At 35.9% G+C, this 13,655-nt stretch overlaps 1 protein-coding gene across 2 annotated transcripts; it reads left to right on the top strand.

The window, feature by feature from the left end:
• Positions 1 to 9,511: 9,511 nt before the first annotated feature.
• On the top strand, positions 9,512 to 11,614 carry LOC112728074 (uncharacterized). Of its 2 annotated transcripts, none has more exons than XM_025778059.3 (3): positions 9,512 to 9,800; positions 10,770 to 10,970; positions 11,301 to 11,614. In XM_025778059.3, the coding sequence occupies exons 1-3, from the start codon at positions 9,690 to 9,692 to the stop codon at positions 11,334 to 11,336; spliced, it is 348 nt and encodes a 115-aa protein (XP_025633844.1). In that variant the 5' UTR covers positions 9,512 to 9,689; the 3' UTR covers positions 11,337 to 11,614. The 2 variants fall into 2 exon arrangements, with proteins under 2 accessions (XP_025633844.1, XP_072065718.1); XM_072209617.1 differs by having other exon boundaries at positions 9,525 to 9,800; positions 11,057 to 11,614.
• The last annotated feature ends 2,041 nt before the right edge of the window (positions 11,615 to 13,655 follow it).

Below are 13,655 nucleotides of genomic sequence, written 5' to 3'. Positions count from 1 at the left end.
TTCTCCAGCCCCTGTTTCATTCCAATTTCAATTTTGGAACCTTAAATTCCTCCCCCTTTTGTCATCATGGGGGCACCTGCACAAAACATTGTTATAGAAAACAGAATATGCCATATAACAGTCCAAAACATAACCAAATGGTGTCATCAAAGTATCACCTAGGTAGCTATTGTCAATTGCAACCCTAACAAAAAACAAAAGAGCTAATTGAGCCAAATTGTGCCAATATCAAATAGTAACTAGAGAGTTAATCATCATAAAGATTGAAGTAAGGTTCCTCCTCGGCGCCATCACTGCCAGCTTCTTTTTCAAGACTTTCCAACATTAGACTGACCCTCTCTTGACATTTCTTCCATGCCAATTCATTTTCATAAGCAAGTTTGCGGGCAGACTTGTGAAATTGAACCATGAGATCGGACATATTGGTGAATTCTGTGAGAATCTCTCTGAGGGAACCAATCGTCTTTGAGGATTCTGGGCGGCCTTCAAAGTCATCATCAGATTTCTTTCCTCTTTTTGCAGCTCCGCCTGCTCTAATCATGGAAACACGGTTCTTTACATCCTCATTGGTTAAATCTACCTTAAAGTACTCAAAAATGCATGTAAGAAACATTCCATAAGGTAGATTGGCCTTTTTTGTACTTTTCACAGACTCCCACATGTGACGAATCATAATATAGCTAAATGAAATAGGAGTTGAAGTAACTAAAGCAAATATTATGAGACAATCAGATACAGTTATCCTGTTGTGAGAACCACTTTGAGGAGTGAGAATGTGAGTTATGATGCGGTGCAGCAGAGAGTTAGTTGGACCCAAAGCCTTATGAGTCGGAACAGTTCCATCTAGGCCAGACAGATTTTCACAGATTTGATGAATCACTTGCTTGTATGTAACTCCTACATGTGAGTCCCATTTATCACTCATATAAACCTTTGGCCCTTCATCAATGTATCCAAGGGCAGAAGAGATTGTTTCAGAATCCAATATGATTTGAACCCGTTTCACATAAGAGTGAAGGCTGCCATCAATAAACCTTAGATTTGCATAGAACTGCCTAACCAGCCCTGGGTACACCATTTTATGAATATGAAGCAGAGGTGACCATTTAAGGCCTTCAAACATGGGCTATAAATCGAGTCCTTTGGATGCCAGAGATTTTAGATTCACTAGATAAGAGAGACACAAATGCCGTTTCTCCAGGACTTCATTGTGGAATTCAAAAGCAGCACACGTAGAGAACCTAGAAGGATCGAAATGTGAGTGTTGTTTGTGAAACTTGTTCTTGAACTCCATTGACCCAAGGTTTGCGGGTTCTCTGGTTTCATGGAACTCGAAACCCTTCGTCTTTTTGGAACTCTTTCCGGATGCATGTGGAGAGGTTCTTTTCGGCGATGATGGAGAAGGTGAGGTATGAGACTCTTCTACTTCCTCTTCAATGCTGGGCTCCTTCGCCTTCTCGCTCTTCCTTCTTCCAGAAGATTTTTGAGCGATAACTTTGCGCCTCATAGTCTCGGTCCGCTTGGAGGGGGGTGAAAGAGAAGAGGAGGAGGTGGAATGGATGTGAATGTGGGTATGTGATTGAGGTGTAGAAGGTTTTTGAGATTGGCGAATTCTCTCACTCTTTCTTGGGGCTGTTTTTTTTTTCATAATGAAAGAGATCAATGGAGATGGAAGTTGGAGATGAAAGGGTGGCCGAATAGTGAGGTGAGTGATGGGAGGTTAGAGAGGCATTAAATGCTTAATTGGAGAGAGAATGAGAGAAGTTATTACCCATTAAGAGAGCGGTTATTATCCATGGGGGTTTCAAAAACTGAAAAGAGGTTTCCCTAAATTAAGGGATTAGTTGGAGGAAAAGATTTGATTTGACAACATGCTTCTTCCAACAAGATTTGATGAGACAACCAAGCGATTTTGTTGATTTAATTTTTCAAAAGAAATGAAACTAACAAAACTGTCATGGTGGGGTCAAAGAATTTTTGGTGGGGCCCATAAAATTCGAATTCTGCGTTGCCTCCCCCTTGACCACAGCTCTTCCATTCTGCCATTTATTGTTTCTCGTCCAAACCTACGAGCAAAAACTGAGCAGAGTCAAATATTCACAAATTTTCAATGAAACTTAAATCAAACATTCCTAAGCTTTTTCTCAAGGTACAGAATCTGTCTTCACAGAGGGGTTTTGTAAAAATATCAGCAATTTGGTCTTCTGATTTTACAAATTGAATATCAATAGTACCCTTTTGCACATGTTCCCTAATAAAATGATACTTTATCTCAATGTGCTTGGTTCTTGAGTGCAAAACAGGATTTTTTGAAATATTTATTGCACTCATATTATCACAAAATAGGGGAATACTATTGATTTTTAATTTGTAATCTTCCAATTGTGTTTTTAACCAAATTAATTGAGTGCAACATGCAGATGCGGAAATATATTCTGCTTCAGCGGTGGATAAAGCCACTGTGGCTTGTTTCTTGCTTGACCACATGTTGAGTGAGCTTCCAAGGAAGCAACACATGCCGGACGTGCTTCTTCTATCCACTCTATCTCCCGCATAATCTGCATCACAAAACCCTACTGCACAAAATTCATCAGATTTAGGATACCATAAGCCATAGTCACAAGTTCCCTTAATGTATCTAATGATGCGTTTAACAGCCGTAAGATGGGATTCTTTTGGGTGAGATTGAAATCTTGAACATACACCCACACTTTGAACAATATCCGGTCTAGAGGAGGTAAGGTACATGAGTGAACCTATCATTCCTCTATACCTTGTTTCATCCACATCTTGGCCATCATCATCTTTTTCAAGTTTTGTATTAGGATGCATTGGAGTGCCCATTGCTTTGAAATTTTCTAGGCCAAACTTTTTAATAAGTTCTTTTGCATATTTTCCTTGGTAAATAAAAGTACCACTAGGAGTTTGTTTAATTTGGAGGCCAAGAAAGAAGGTAAGCTCTCCCATTAAGCTCATTTCAAACTCATTAGTCATGAGTTTTCCAAACTCTTCACACAAGAAAATATTGGCCGAACCAAATACAATGTCATCAACATAAACTTGAACAAGAAGTATATCATCATTAGATGCTTTAATGAATAAAGTAGTGTCGGTGGTACCCCTTTGAAATTCATTTTCCAACAAGAAGGCACTAAGCCTTTCATACCAAGCTCTTGGAGCTTGTCTAAGCCCATAAAGAGCCTTAGATAATTTAAAAACATGATTTGGAAACTCTTTATGTTCAAAACCGGGGGGTTGAGCCACATACACTTCTCTATCAATAAAGCCATTAAGGAAAGCACACTTAACATCCATTTGAAACATTTTGAAACCTTTATGGGCGGCATAGGCAAGAAGCAACCGAATTGCTTCCATTCTAGCTACCGGAGCAAAAGACTCATCAAAATCTATACCCTCTTCTTGATCGTAACCTTGGGCCACTAATCTAGCCTTGTTACGAACAACTTGTCCATCCTCACCAAGTTTATTTTTAAAGACCCACTTAGTACCCGTTACCTTCATATCATCCGAATAAGGTACTAATGTCCAAACCTTATTCTTGTCAAATTGAGCTAGTTCCTCTTGCATGACCTTGACCCATGATGGATCTTCAAGAGCTTGTTTGACATTGTTGGGCTCCATTTGTGACAAGAGAGCAAAGTTGCTAGGTTCGGTTTGCCTTTTGGTGGAGGATCTTGTTGTTACACCATGAGAGGGATCACCAATGATGAAGTCATGAGGATAACCCCTCATAGACTTCCATTCTCTAGGTTTTCGGCCAGGTGTTGAACTTTGATGAGCTTCTGGTGGTCTTGCTGTTTCATTTTCTCGTGTCTGCTCAGGAGATAAAATGGAAGTTTCTCCTTCAATCTGACGAGACAGAATCGGGCTGACAGATTCTTCATTCTGGACAGATTTGGGATTTTCTTTGCTTGTTCCATCCTCTTCACAATCTGAATCAATATCCTTCACAATACTGGGAATTAAGTTAGAATCACAAAAAGTAACATGTATGGATTCCTCTATTGTCCTATGTTCCTTGAGATAAACTCTATAGGCCTTGCTTATGGTGGAATATCCAACAAACATTCCTTCATATGATTTTGGATCAAATTTTCCAAGATTTTCCTTATTGTTAAGCACAAAACATTTGTATCCAAAAACATGAAAGTACTTAAGATTTGGAGGGGTTCATTTCCATAGCTCATAAGGCGTTTTCTTTAACCCTTTTCTAATGATTGTTCTATTCAAAATATAACATGCTGTGTTCACAGCCTCAGCCCATAAGAATTTAGGAATTTCACTCTCACATAACATAGCCCTAGTCATTTCTTGAAGGCTTCTATTCCTTCTTTCAACCACCCCATTTTGTTGGGGGGTTCTAGGACATGAAAAGTTATGAGAAATCCCTAAGTCATCACAGAATTTTTCAAAATCTTGATTTTCAAATTCTCTTCCATGATCACTTCTCAAATGGGCAATTTTCAAATCTTTTTCATTTTGAATTTTCTTACAAAGGGTGGAAAAAGCATGAAAGGCATCATTCTTATGAGTAAGGAAAAGTACCCAACCAAATCTAGAGTAATCATCTACCACCACAAGACCATAATGTTTACCTCCTAAACTTTGAGTTCTAGCAGGACCAAAAAGATCAATATGTAACATTTCCAATGGCCTTTTGGTTGAGATTCCATCTTTTGATTTAAAAGAGGATTTTACTTGTTTGCCTAATTGACAAGCGTCACAAGTAAGATCCTTATCAAACTTGATGTTTGGGATTCCTCTAACCAAATTTCTTTTGACTAGCTTAGAAATTTGATACATGCTAGCATGTCCCAATTTTCTATGCCAAAGCCATTTTTCAGATTCAAAAAATGTGAAGCATGTTACATTTTGTTCCTTTAAATCCTCAAGAGTTAATCCATACACATTGTTACATCTTTTAGCTTCAAGAAGAACATTCCCAGTTTTTTCACACACAACTAAGCAAACAAATTTCTTAAAGATAACTTCAAAACCCAAATCACAAAGTTGACTAACACTAAGCAAATTATGTTTCAAGCCATGTACAAGGAGAACATCATTTATACAAGAAGAAAAGTTTTTACCAACTTTTCCAACAGCTACAATTTTTCCTTTTGCATCATCACCGAAAGTGACAAGTCCTCCATCATAGTCATCAAGCTTTATGAAGAAGGTTGCCTTTCCGGTCATATGCCTAGAGTATCCGCTGTCCATATACCACACATTTTCCTTCCTTTTGGATGCTAGGCACACTTACAAAACAATGCTTAAGTAACCTTAGGTATCCAAATCTTTTTGGATCCTTTTACGTTAAACCATCTTCTATGTCCTAAGCCATTGTAATAAAAAACAATTTTATAAACCTTGTCACCAACCATTCTTTCACCGAAAAAGCATTGAATGGGAAAGTGTCCATTCCGATTGCATAGTCTACAAAACCTTGGAGTTGCATTTTTGTTAAAGTAGGTGGGATCTTGAAATCTTGTGTCATTAGAAGATGAAGCAATATTTTCAAAATGTGAATTTTCAGATTTATAAAACCCCAACCCAGCCTTATCATAAAGAGGTTTTTGACTAGCCAAGATGTGATTTAAACTTTCGGAACTTTGTGTAAACTTGGCCAAGTCTTCCTTAAGTCTTTTAACCTCTTTAAGCAACTCTTCATTTTGCTTAAAACAGTCCACATATGCAAGAACACAATGGTTACTTTCACAGCTCCTAACTTGGGCTCTTAACTGCTTATTTTCTTCAACAAGATCACAAGCAGTTTCAGCCTCTCTCACTTTTTTCTTTTAAAAAACTGTTTTCGGCCTTAAGAATGGTAATTTACTGTTCAAGTTCTTGATTTTCCAGCAGAAAACATCTTATTTTTTCAGAAAGGTGGTTTATCATAAGATGGAGATCTTCAGTGTTAGGGTTATAAAAGACTACCTGATCTATGTGGTCTGCCATGAGACATGTCTGTGACTTGGTCTCGGTTTCTTCATCATCATCATCAGAGTCATTCTCCAGGTCTTCCCATGTGGCCATCAATCCTTTCTTCTTTCCTCTTTTCGGTTTTTCCTCCTTCTTCAGCTTGGGACAATCAGATTTGAAATGCCCCATTTCCTTGCAATTATAGCAAGTTACCTTGCTAAGGTCTTTCTTTACTCTCCTTGTGCTGCTGCCTTTGCCTTTGAGCTTAGCCATTTTCCTGAATTTTTTTGCAAATAAAACAAACTCATTTTCAGAAGAGTTATCACTGGATTCATCATCCAGAGGGTTAGTCACAGAAGAAAATGCAATTCCTTTCTTTTTTGTATCTTTTTTCAAATAGGTATTTTCAAAAGCAAGAAGATTTCCTCTCAAATCATCAAGAGTCATGGAGTCTAAGCTACTGCTCTCAGAAATAATTAAGGCTTTAGTTTTCCACTCTTTTGTGAGACATCTCAACACTCTTCTCACTAGCACAGAATCAGAATGAGTAATTCCCAGAGCATCTAAGCCAACAATGATAGCATTGAACCGTTCGAACAGTTCATCAATGGACTCTCCTTCCTTCATTGCAAACATTTCATATTCTCTATTTAGCATATCTGTCCGAGTCTTCTTGACAATGGTGGTTCCTTCATGGGTGATTTGCAACTTGTCCCAGATTTCCTTTGCCGTTGTGCATCTTGATACCCGTCGGTACTCCTCGAAGCTGATAGCACAATTGAGCAGATTTATTGCCTTGGCATTTAACTCCACTTTCTTCCTATCTTCCTCGGTCCATCTTGCTTCTGGTTTGAGAGAAACAACTCCTTCTGCACTTGTGATAGTTGAAAATTGAGGCCCTTCGAGAATAATCTTCCAAAGTCTGTAATCCACTGCTTGTACGAATATCTTCATCCTCTCCTTCCAATAGGTATAGTTTTTCCCATTGAAAAGAGGAGGTCTGTTGCTTGATTGACCTTCAGTTAGATTATAGGACACCACATTTGCGCCACTGTTTTCTGCCATGGGGATCTTTACTCCAAGCTGCAAAGCTTGATCTCTTTGAGACCAAGCTCTGATACCAATTGATGGTTTCAGTGGCTAAGAGAAGGGGGGGTTGAATCTTAGCCCCCTTTTTATGTTGCTGACACTTGCTGAACTCAGAGGAGACTTTTCTGTTTTATCTCGTCTCTGGACACGAGACTTTTTGTTTTTGCTCGTCACTTGCCACGAGACATTTTGATTTTTGCTCCTGTGCAGTATAGAACAGAAATGGAGTTGGAGAGAGGAAAGATTACACCCAGATATATCCTGGTTCAGCTGCTAAGTGCAGTGCAGCCTACATCCAGTCTCCATCACAAACATGATGGAATTTCACTATAATCAATCTGATTACAACTTGTAAAGTGCTAACCCAACTTACAAGGGGATTCCCACAAAATCATGAAACACAACATAGATGAACAAAGGAACTCTAAGACATCTATGGATTTTTCTTATAATTTTGCACTCTCTGCCTTTTTCCGCTCTATGGCTTTTTCATTACAAACCTCACTGTTTGCCTTTTACCATGAGACTCAAGACATGACAAAATTAAACAGAAAAAATACAAAACTGAATACATTGAAGGAGAAGAGAAAACTGTTAGCTCAGGTAGCTCTGAGAACACTGTGCCTTGCACTCTCAAATTTTCTCCTTGCTTCAAACAGTGGCTGTCCACCCTTAATATAGAAGAGGGGAGCCTCCACTTATTGAAGCCAAAACCGAACCAACTTCTTCCTCCTTCAACAAAACCGGTTTGGCCACATAGAGAGAGAAGAGATAACCATGCATTAACCAACATGCAATTACCTCTAGTCCTTTCTTGATCATCACCCTTCATCAATCCGAGCTCTCCATCCTTGGCTTGCTCTCCAAGATGGAATTCTGGCCCTTGATGCTTCATGATGATGATGACTTCATCTGCTTCAATCTCTGCCTTCAACCATCACTTCGCCACTCTAGCTACTCCCTGTGGTGGTTGAGCAGAATCAAAGACAAGCCATGTTTCAAGAATCTCCCTTGCTGGCCGAGATCTTCTTCTTCCTTTTTGAGCATGCAAAGCTCAAGATAACCTCACCAAATCTGACCATATTTGGTAAGTATCTTAGCCACAGCTCATTTTTATTTTAGTATGTTTTCTTGCCATCATTAGCTTGATGGTCTTGATGCATGCAGCTTCTTCCTTCTGTTGGTTGAAGAACATTTCTTCCATTATTTTCTGGACAAGGACCGAAGAAAGAAGAGAAGCAAAAAGAAGAAAGAGAAAAGCAAAGCTATGAGAGTTATGAAAGATAAATTAATTAGGTGCATTTCTCCAAGCTTGTGAAGTAGCGTGTAAGCTACTATTGATTGCCATCAAATCACTTGACTTTTTTCTCTTTCATATTTCCAAGGACTGCATTAACTTTACTTGATAAAATTTGAATTCCATTACAGGTTAAGAATGTGAAGTCCGTTGGAAGCATGCAACCAAAGTTCAATGAGTTGGGTTTTCATCTTTGTGCCTCAATTCCATTTTTCCTTTCGAACCATGCATGCATAACAAATTGGGCTTAGTGATACTATTTAAATTCTGGCCCATTTGGTTAACATTTGCTTTCTTGATGAAAATTGTTTCGGATCAAGCATAGGAGGTTCTCATAAAAAATTAATCATGGACTTGGTTGTAAGCAACATCAAGCTTGGCCCAACAATATAAAATTTCAGCCACTTAGTATATAATCATGCAACAAAGCTGGTTTTTGGGCTTAAGCCAGAAACTCATTTTTCGGCCCAATAGAAAAATCCTGCACAGCAAAATTAATTTAATTAACACATGATTAGATTAATAATTTTGCTGTTAATAATGTTTGATCATCATCAATTTAGTTTAGAGTTTTCCAAACTCATCAAACTCATTTAAATTTACTGTAAATCAAATTTCAAAAATTATGTGATCAGACATTTAGTTTTTATTAAATTTCAATTATTAGATTAATTTATATTTTTATTTTATTAGACAAATTAATTTTATTTTCAATTTTATAAAAAATAAACAAATTAATATCCAAATATTATTCAATAAAAATATAAAAGTGTTTTAGAAACTAAAATTCTTAAATCAATCTTTTGTATAAAAATAAATAATATAATATAAAAACTTATTTATATAAAAAAGTTAATAAATAGTTTGATAAATAAAATTTGTTAGAAACTGAAATGATAATAATAAACATTTGGGTAAAGAATATTTTTATCTTTAATATTTTTAATTTTTTTAAAAAAATATTCTTAATATTTAATTTCATTTATTTTTATCCTTAACGTTTTAGATTTATATCAAAATTGTTCCTAACAATTATTTTAATTTTATTCATAAAATTTTACATAAAATTAATGTTTATAAATAATTTTAACACAAATAAAAAATATTAAAAATAAAATTAAATATTTAAAAAAATCATAAACATTAAACACAATATATATATATATATATACACTTTACCTATTTACCATAAAAATTTCTCGGAATGATATCATAATACTCAATTTATTTACTTAAAAACGCCCATTATTCCCGAAAGAGATTCTGCTGCGTTGCGTTGTAACTTTAAAGGGTTTTTTCATTTGTTCTTTTCTTCACTTGTTCAGTTCAGCGCTAAGCAGGAGAGAACAAAGAAACAGAAACGATGCCGTGCCTCAACATCTCCACCAACGTCTCCCTCGACGGCGTTGACACCTCCTCCATCCTCTCCGAAGCCACCTCCACCGTCGCCAACCTCATTGGAAAACCCGAAGCCGTTAGCTTCTTCTTCTTCATTTACGATTTTAGATTTATTTTTTGTTGCTGAACAAATATAGGTTTGAATTTTTATGCGTTTGTGATGTGATATATTATATAGATGTTTCTTAAGTTTTACCTGCTTGAAACTTCTATGGATTATTAGGTACTTTTCCCCCCTTATTTGTCAATTGAATTATTAGTGAGGTTCTAGGTTAGATGCTCTTATTTAATGAAGATAAGGAAAATGATAAATCATACCTAGGTTAGAAACCGGCAAACTACAATGTGTTCAAATATTGGATTGTTTTACTCTACTTATTTTGTGACATTAGGGTTTAGAGCTTATTTGGGTGCCATTTAGTTGTTAGAAAAAGATTTTTTGTAGTTTTAGTGTGTTTTGCAAAATTTTAGTAGTAAAAATAAAATTAATAGAAAAATAAAAAATAATTTTTTAGAAGTTATAATTTATATATATTTTTTAAATTTGTTATTTTTCTAAAAGATTTTTTCGTAAAAGCTACCCAAACAAAACCTTAGGGCCATGAATTTTCATGATAAGCTGTTTTCATTTTTTATTTAGTTTTCTATTCTAACCATTATAGTTGTGTAGCATAGTTGTTTTTGTTTCTTTTCTTCTTTCTTTTCTTTTTCCTTTTTTTAATATCCTGTATATGAATATTTGCTAAAGCTTAGTTATATCTTAGCTCCCTTATTGATGAATCCATGTGCCATTCATTGATGTTTGTGTAAGGTTTTTATTGCTGCTGAGCATTTTGAATCATCTCTGTTCTTGTCAACACCTTTGTCTTGAAGTATGCTTCGGCTAGATGTTGGATCAATGGTGTTTTGGGGTTACTTTTCAAGTTGAAAGTTTTCATTTTTCTCATTTTCAACATTTCTTTGTTTTTGGTATACTGGTTTCTTGTTCTGCGCTATTTGCATTGTCCTAAAGCCTTAAAACTTCACCCTGTTTTTTTATGTGCAGTATGTGATGATTGTACTGAAAGGGTCGGTGCCCATAGCCTTTGGTGGGAATGAGCAGCCAGCGGCTTATGGTGAATTGGTGTCCATTGGTGGTCTTAACGCCGATGTGAACAAGAAACTTAGCGCCGGAATTGCTTCGATTCTTGAAAACAAGCTGTCTGTGCCGAAGTCAAGATTCTTCCTGAAATTCTATGACACCAAGGCAAGTTTCTAAACTCCTCTGTTGCCCTGAAAAGAAGGGTCGTTGCCCTGCATGCTTTTCTTATTGCATTCTTCGTTTTTGTTTAGGCGCATCAGAGTCAAGAATATGCACAGTGTTTGCATGCTTTACACCAGCACTAGATCATGTAAAAATTAATCCTTACTGTTACACTGTTTTTGTATACCTTTTAAGCTGCAAGTATTAATTATCTGTGTTTCCTCTTGACATCAGCTATCCCTGTTCCGGTCTCTACTTTTATTCTTGATATCCTGTCTATCTATTTCAGTATTTTTCTGATATCCAAATCTTAACACATTGTTACTTTGTCAGGGTTCCAACTTTGGATGGAATGGGACTACATTCTGAATTCCATGATCCTTTTGTTGTGGTGCCTTGAACCTGTTGGAGTCTTTGAACTGTCACCTCTACTATTATGTCAACACTTGATATTTTATGTCATGTTATAAGGTCTCTGCATTTTTGTTTGCCCTATTTGGGACATCATGCAACTGTAAGTTGATTAATTGAGGTCAAATGAGGGTTCATAAATGCTTATGCTACATTTTGTACTAATACTATTTGGCACCACCAGAAATGAATGTGTTGATGATGCATTACGGGTTAAACTTGAGACCCAGATGAAAGCCTTGTGTTATTTAATCTGATATCCTTATGGTACTATGATATAAGTAGCAGGTTTTTGTTCTCTATCTACTACAATTTCATGGTTATGCTCTGGTAATTTGGTCACAGGGGATAGGCTGTTGAGCTATACAGTCTTTGTTCTTATATTTGAGTAAGGTTTCATGTTTGTTGTATTCATTTTGCATAGAATATCTTATCCATTCATCTATTCCTATTAGATTGGATGCGGTTCTAGCAGGATTTACACCCTGACTAACGGTAGCTGATGAATGAGTCGGTGTCTTAAAGGGTAAAAAAGAAAGTTATGCCTAGAACAATATTTACTTGGAAGTTGGAACCCTTGATAGTGGGGACAAAATGATAGCCTGATGCAAAGCATTTTGTGTTGAGCAAGATCTGGGAAAGGATAACATTCAGATAGTGTAATGTAGGAATTTTAATCTAATGTCAGCATCAATGGCTGATTCTACTACTTGAATTTATGATCTTAAGATGACACGGAGATAATTCAATGGTTATTTCAAAGCGGCTTTTCTGTTGATAGCAGGAATAGTAAGGAATGGTAGGTAGGGAATAGGGATAGTAGTTATGCATAGAACGTTAACTTTTGCATATTTTCTCCAGTTGCAACAAGTGATGTTGCCCCAATTTCGCTGCTAAGAACAAACTTTTGTATTCACATTTTCTTCTTGAGCATGAATGTTGTCTCACTTTGTTGGTACCTAAATCATGTATGGAATCAGTTTTCCACTATGCTTTGAATATTTTTACTTTAGAGTCAAGATTTTATTTTCTTGGTCATGACTCATGAGAACCTTGGGTTTATCACCATACCGAGTTTATTCTTATACCCTTCTCTTTTCGGTTTGGTGTAGAATTTATTGTCGTTTAACTACTCTTATTATATGTTAACTCTATTATCTTAATTTAAGAGCGATGAACCTTTCATTTTAAAGAACTTGATTCTTTAACTCGAGCGCTAGTGGAAAATTAAAGGAGTCAAAGTCATATGTTTAGTTTTATCTTTTTTGGTATGATGGACTTCACAACTAATTTTAGATATTACAACATTACACACTTACACAACATTTCATATATTTAGATTAACCTTTTTTTTTGTATTTTATTGTATCTTCTAATCCGACAGATAAAGAACTAATTTATTGTGCATTTAAGCTTCATTTAAAAATTATTACTGGCCAATAAATTATTACATATATACAGTAAAATTTAAAACTCTCGACACTTAAGCGGATGGATGAGTTAATCATTTATCCAAACTAAATTGATTCATATTTATATTAACATTAATTGTATAAAGTGCAATTTGGGCTTTTCATTTGATATGACTGCCTTTTGTTGGGCTCCACCCTGCATCAATGGAAAAACTATTGACCGTTAGGGCTGCACACGGATATGATCGGATCGGATATAGCCTAAAATTCTATCCGATTCGCATTGCACTTATTGGAGTAGATCGGATACGATATCCGCATTTTTTTAGGTTGGATCGGATCGGATATCAGGTATATCCGCATAATTAAAAAAAAAACCATTTTAAGATTCTATTTGGCTGTTTTTACAAAAAAATATCCAAAAAATTTATTTTTTATCTGTTTAAGCCTATTTACTCATAAAATATTATCAATAATAGTTCTCTTGAATAACAAAAACAAAATAATAACACAAGATTTAAGTTTAATTATTCTAAGTTGAAGTACAACATAAAAAATTAAAAACAAAATATCATAAAATTCATAAAATAACACACAAATTCATATCACATTAGGGTTTACTTTCTTAAACTATGCTATTTATATGTGATGTGCGGATATGCGGATTTGCGGATCGAATCCGCGGATATCACTGTCGAATCTGTAACCCAATCCGACCATAGTGCAGATCAGATCCGATCCGATCTGATGGCTCTGCAGATCGGATAATATCCCAAAATTCGGATCGGATGCGGATAATTACCGCGGATATGCGGATATTATCCGATCCATGTGCAGCCCTATTGACCGTATATGTTTTTGGAAA

Source organism: Arachis hypogaea, chromosome 12 (genome assembly GCF_003086295.3).
Source record: "Arachis hypogaea cultivar Tifrunner chromosome 12, arahy.Tifrunner.gnm2.J5K5, whole genome shotgun sequence".
NCBI lineage: Eukaryota > Viridiplantae > Streptophyta > Magnoliopsida > Fabales > Fabaceae > Arachis > Arachis hypogaea.
This window is presented reverse-complemented; position numbering and strand designations above follow the sequence as displayed.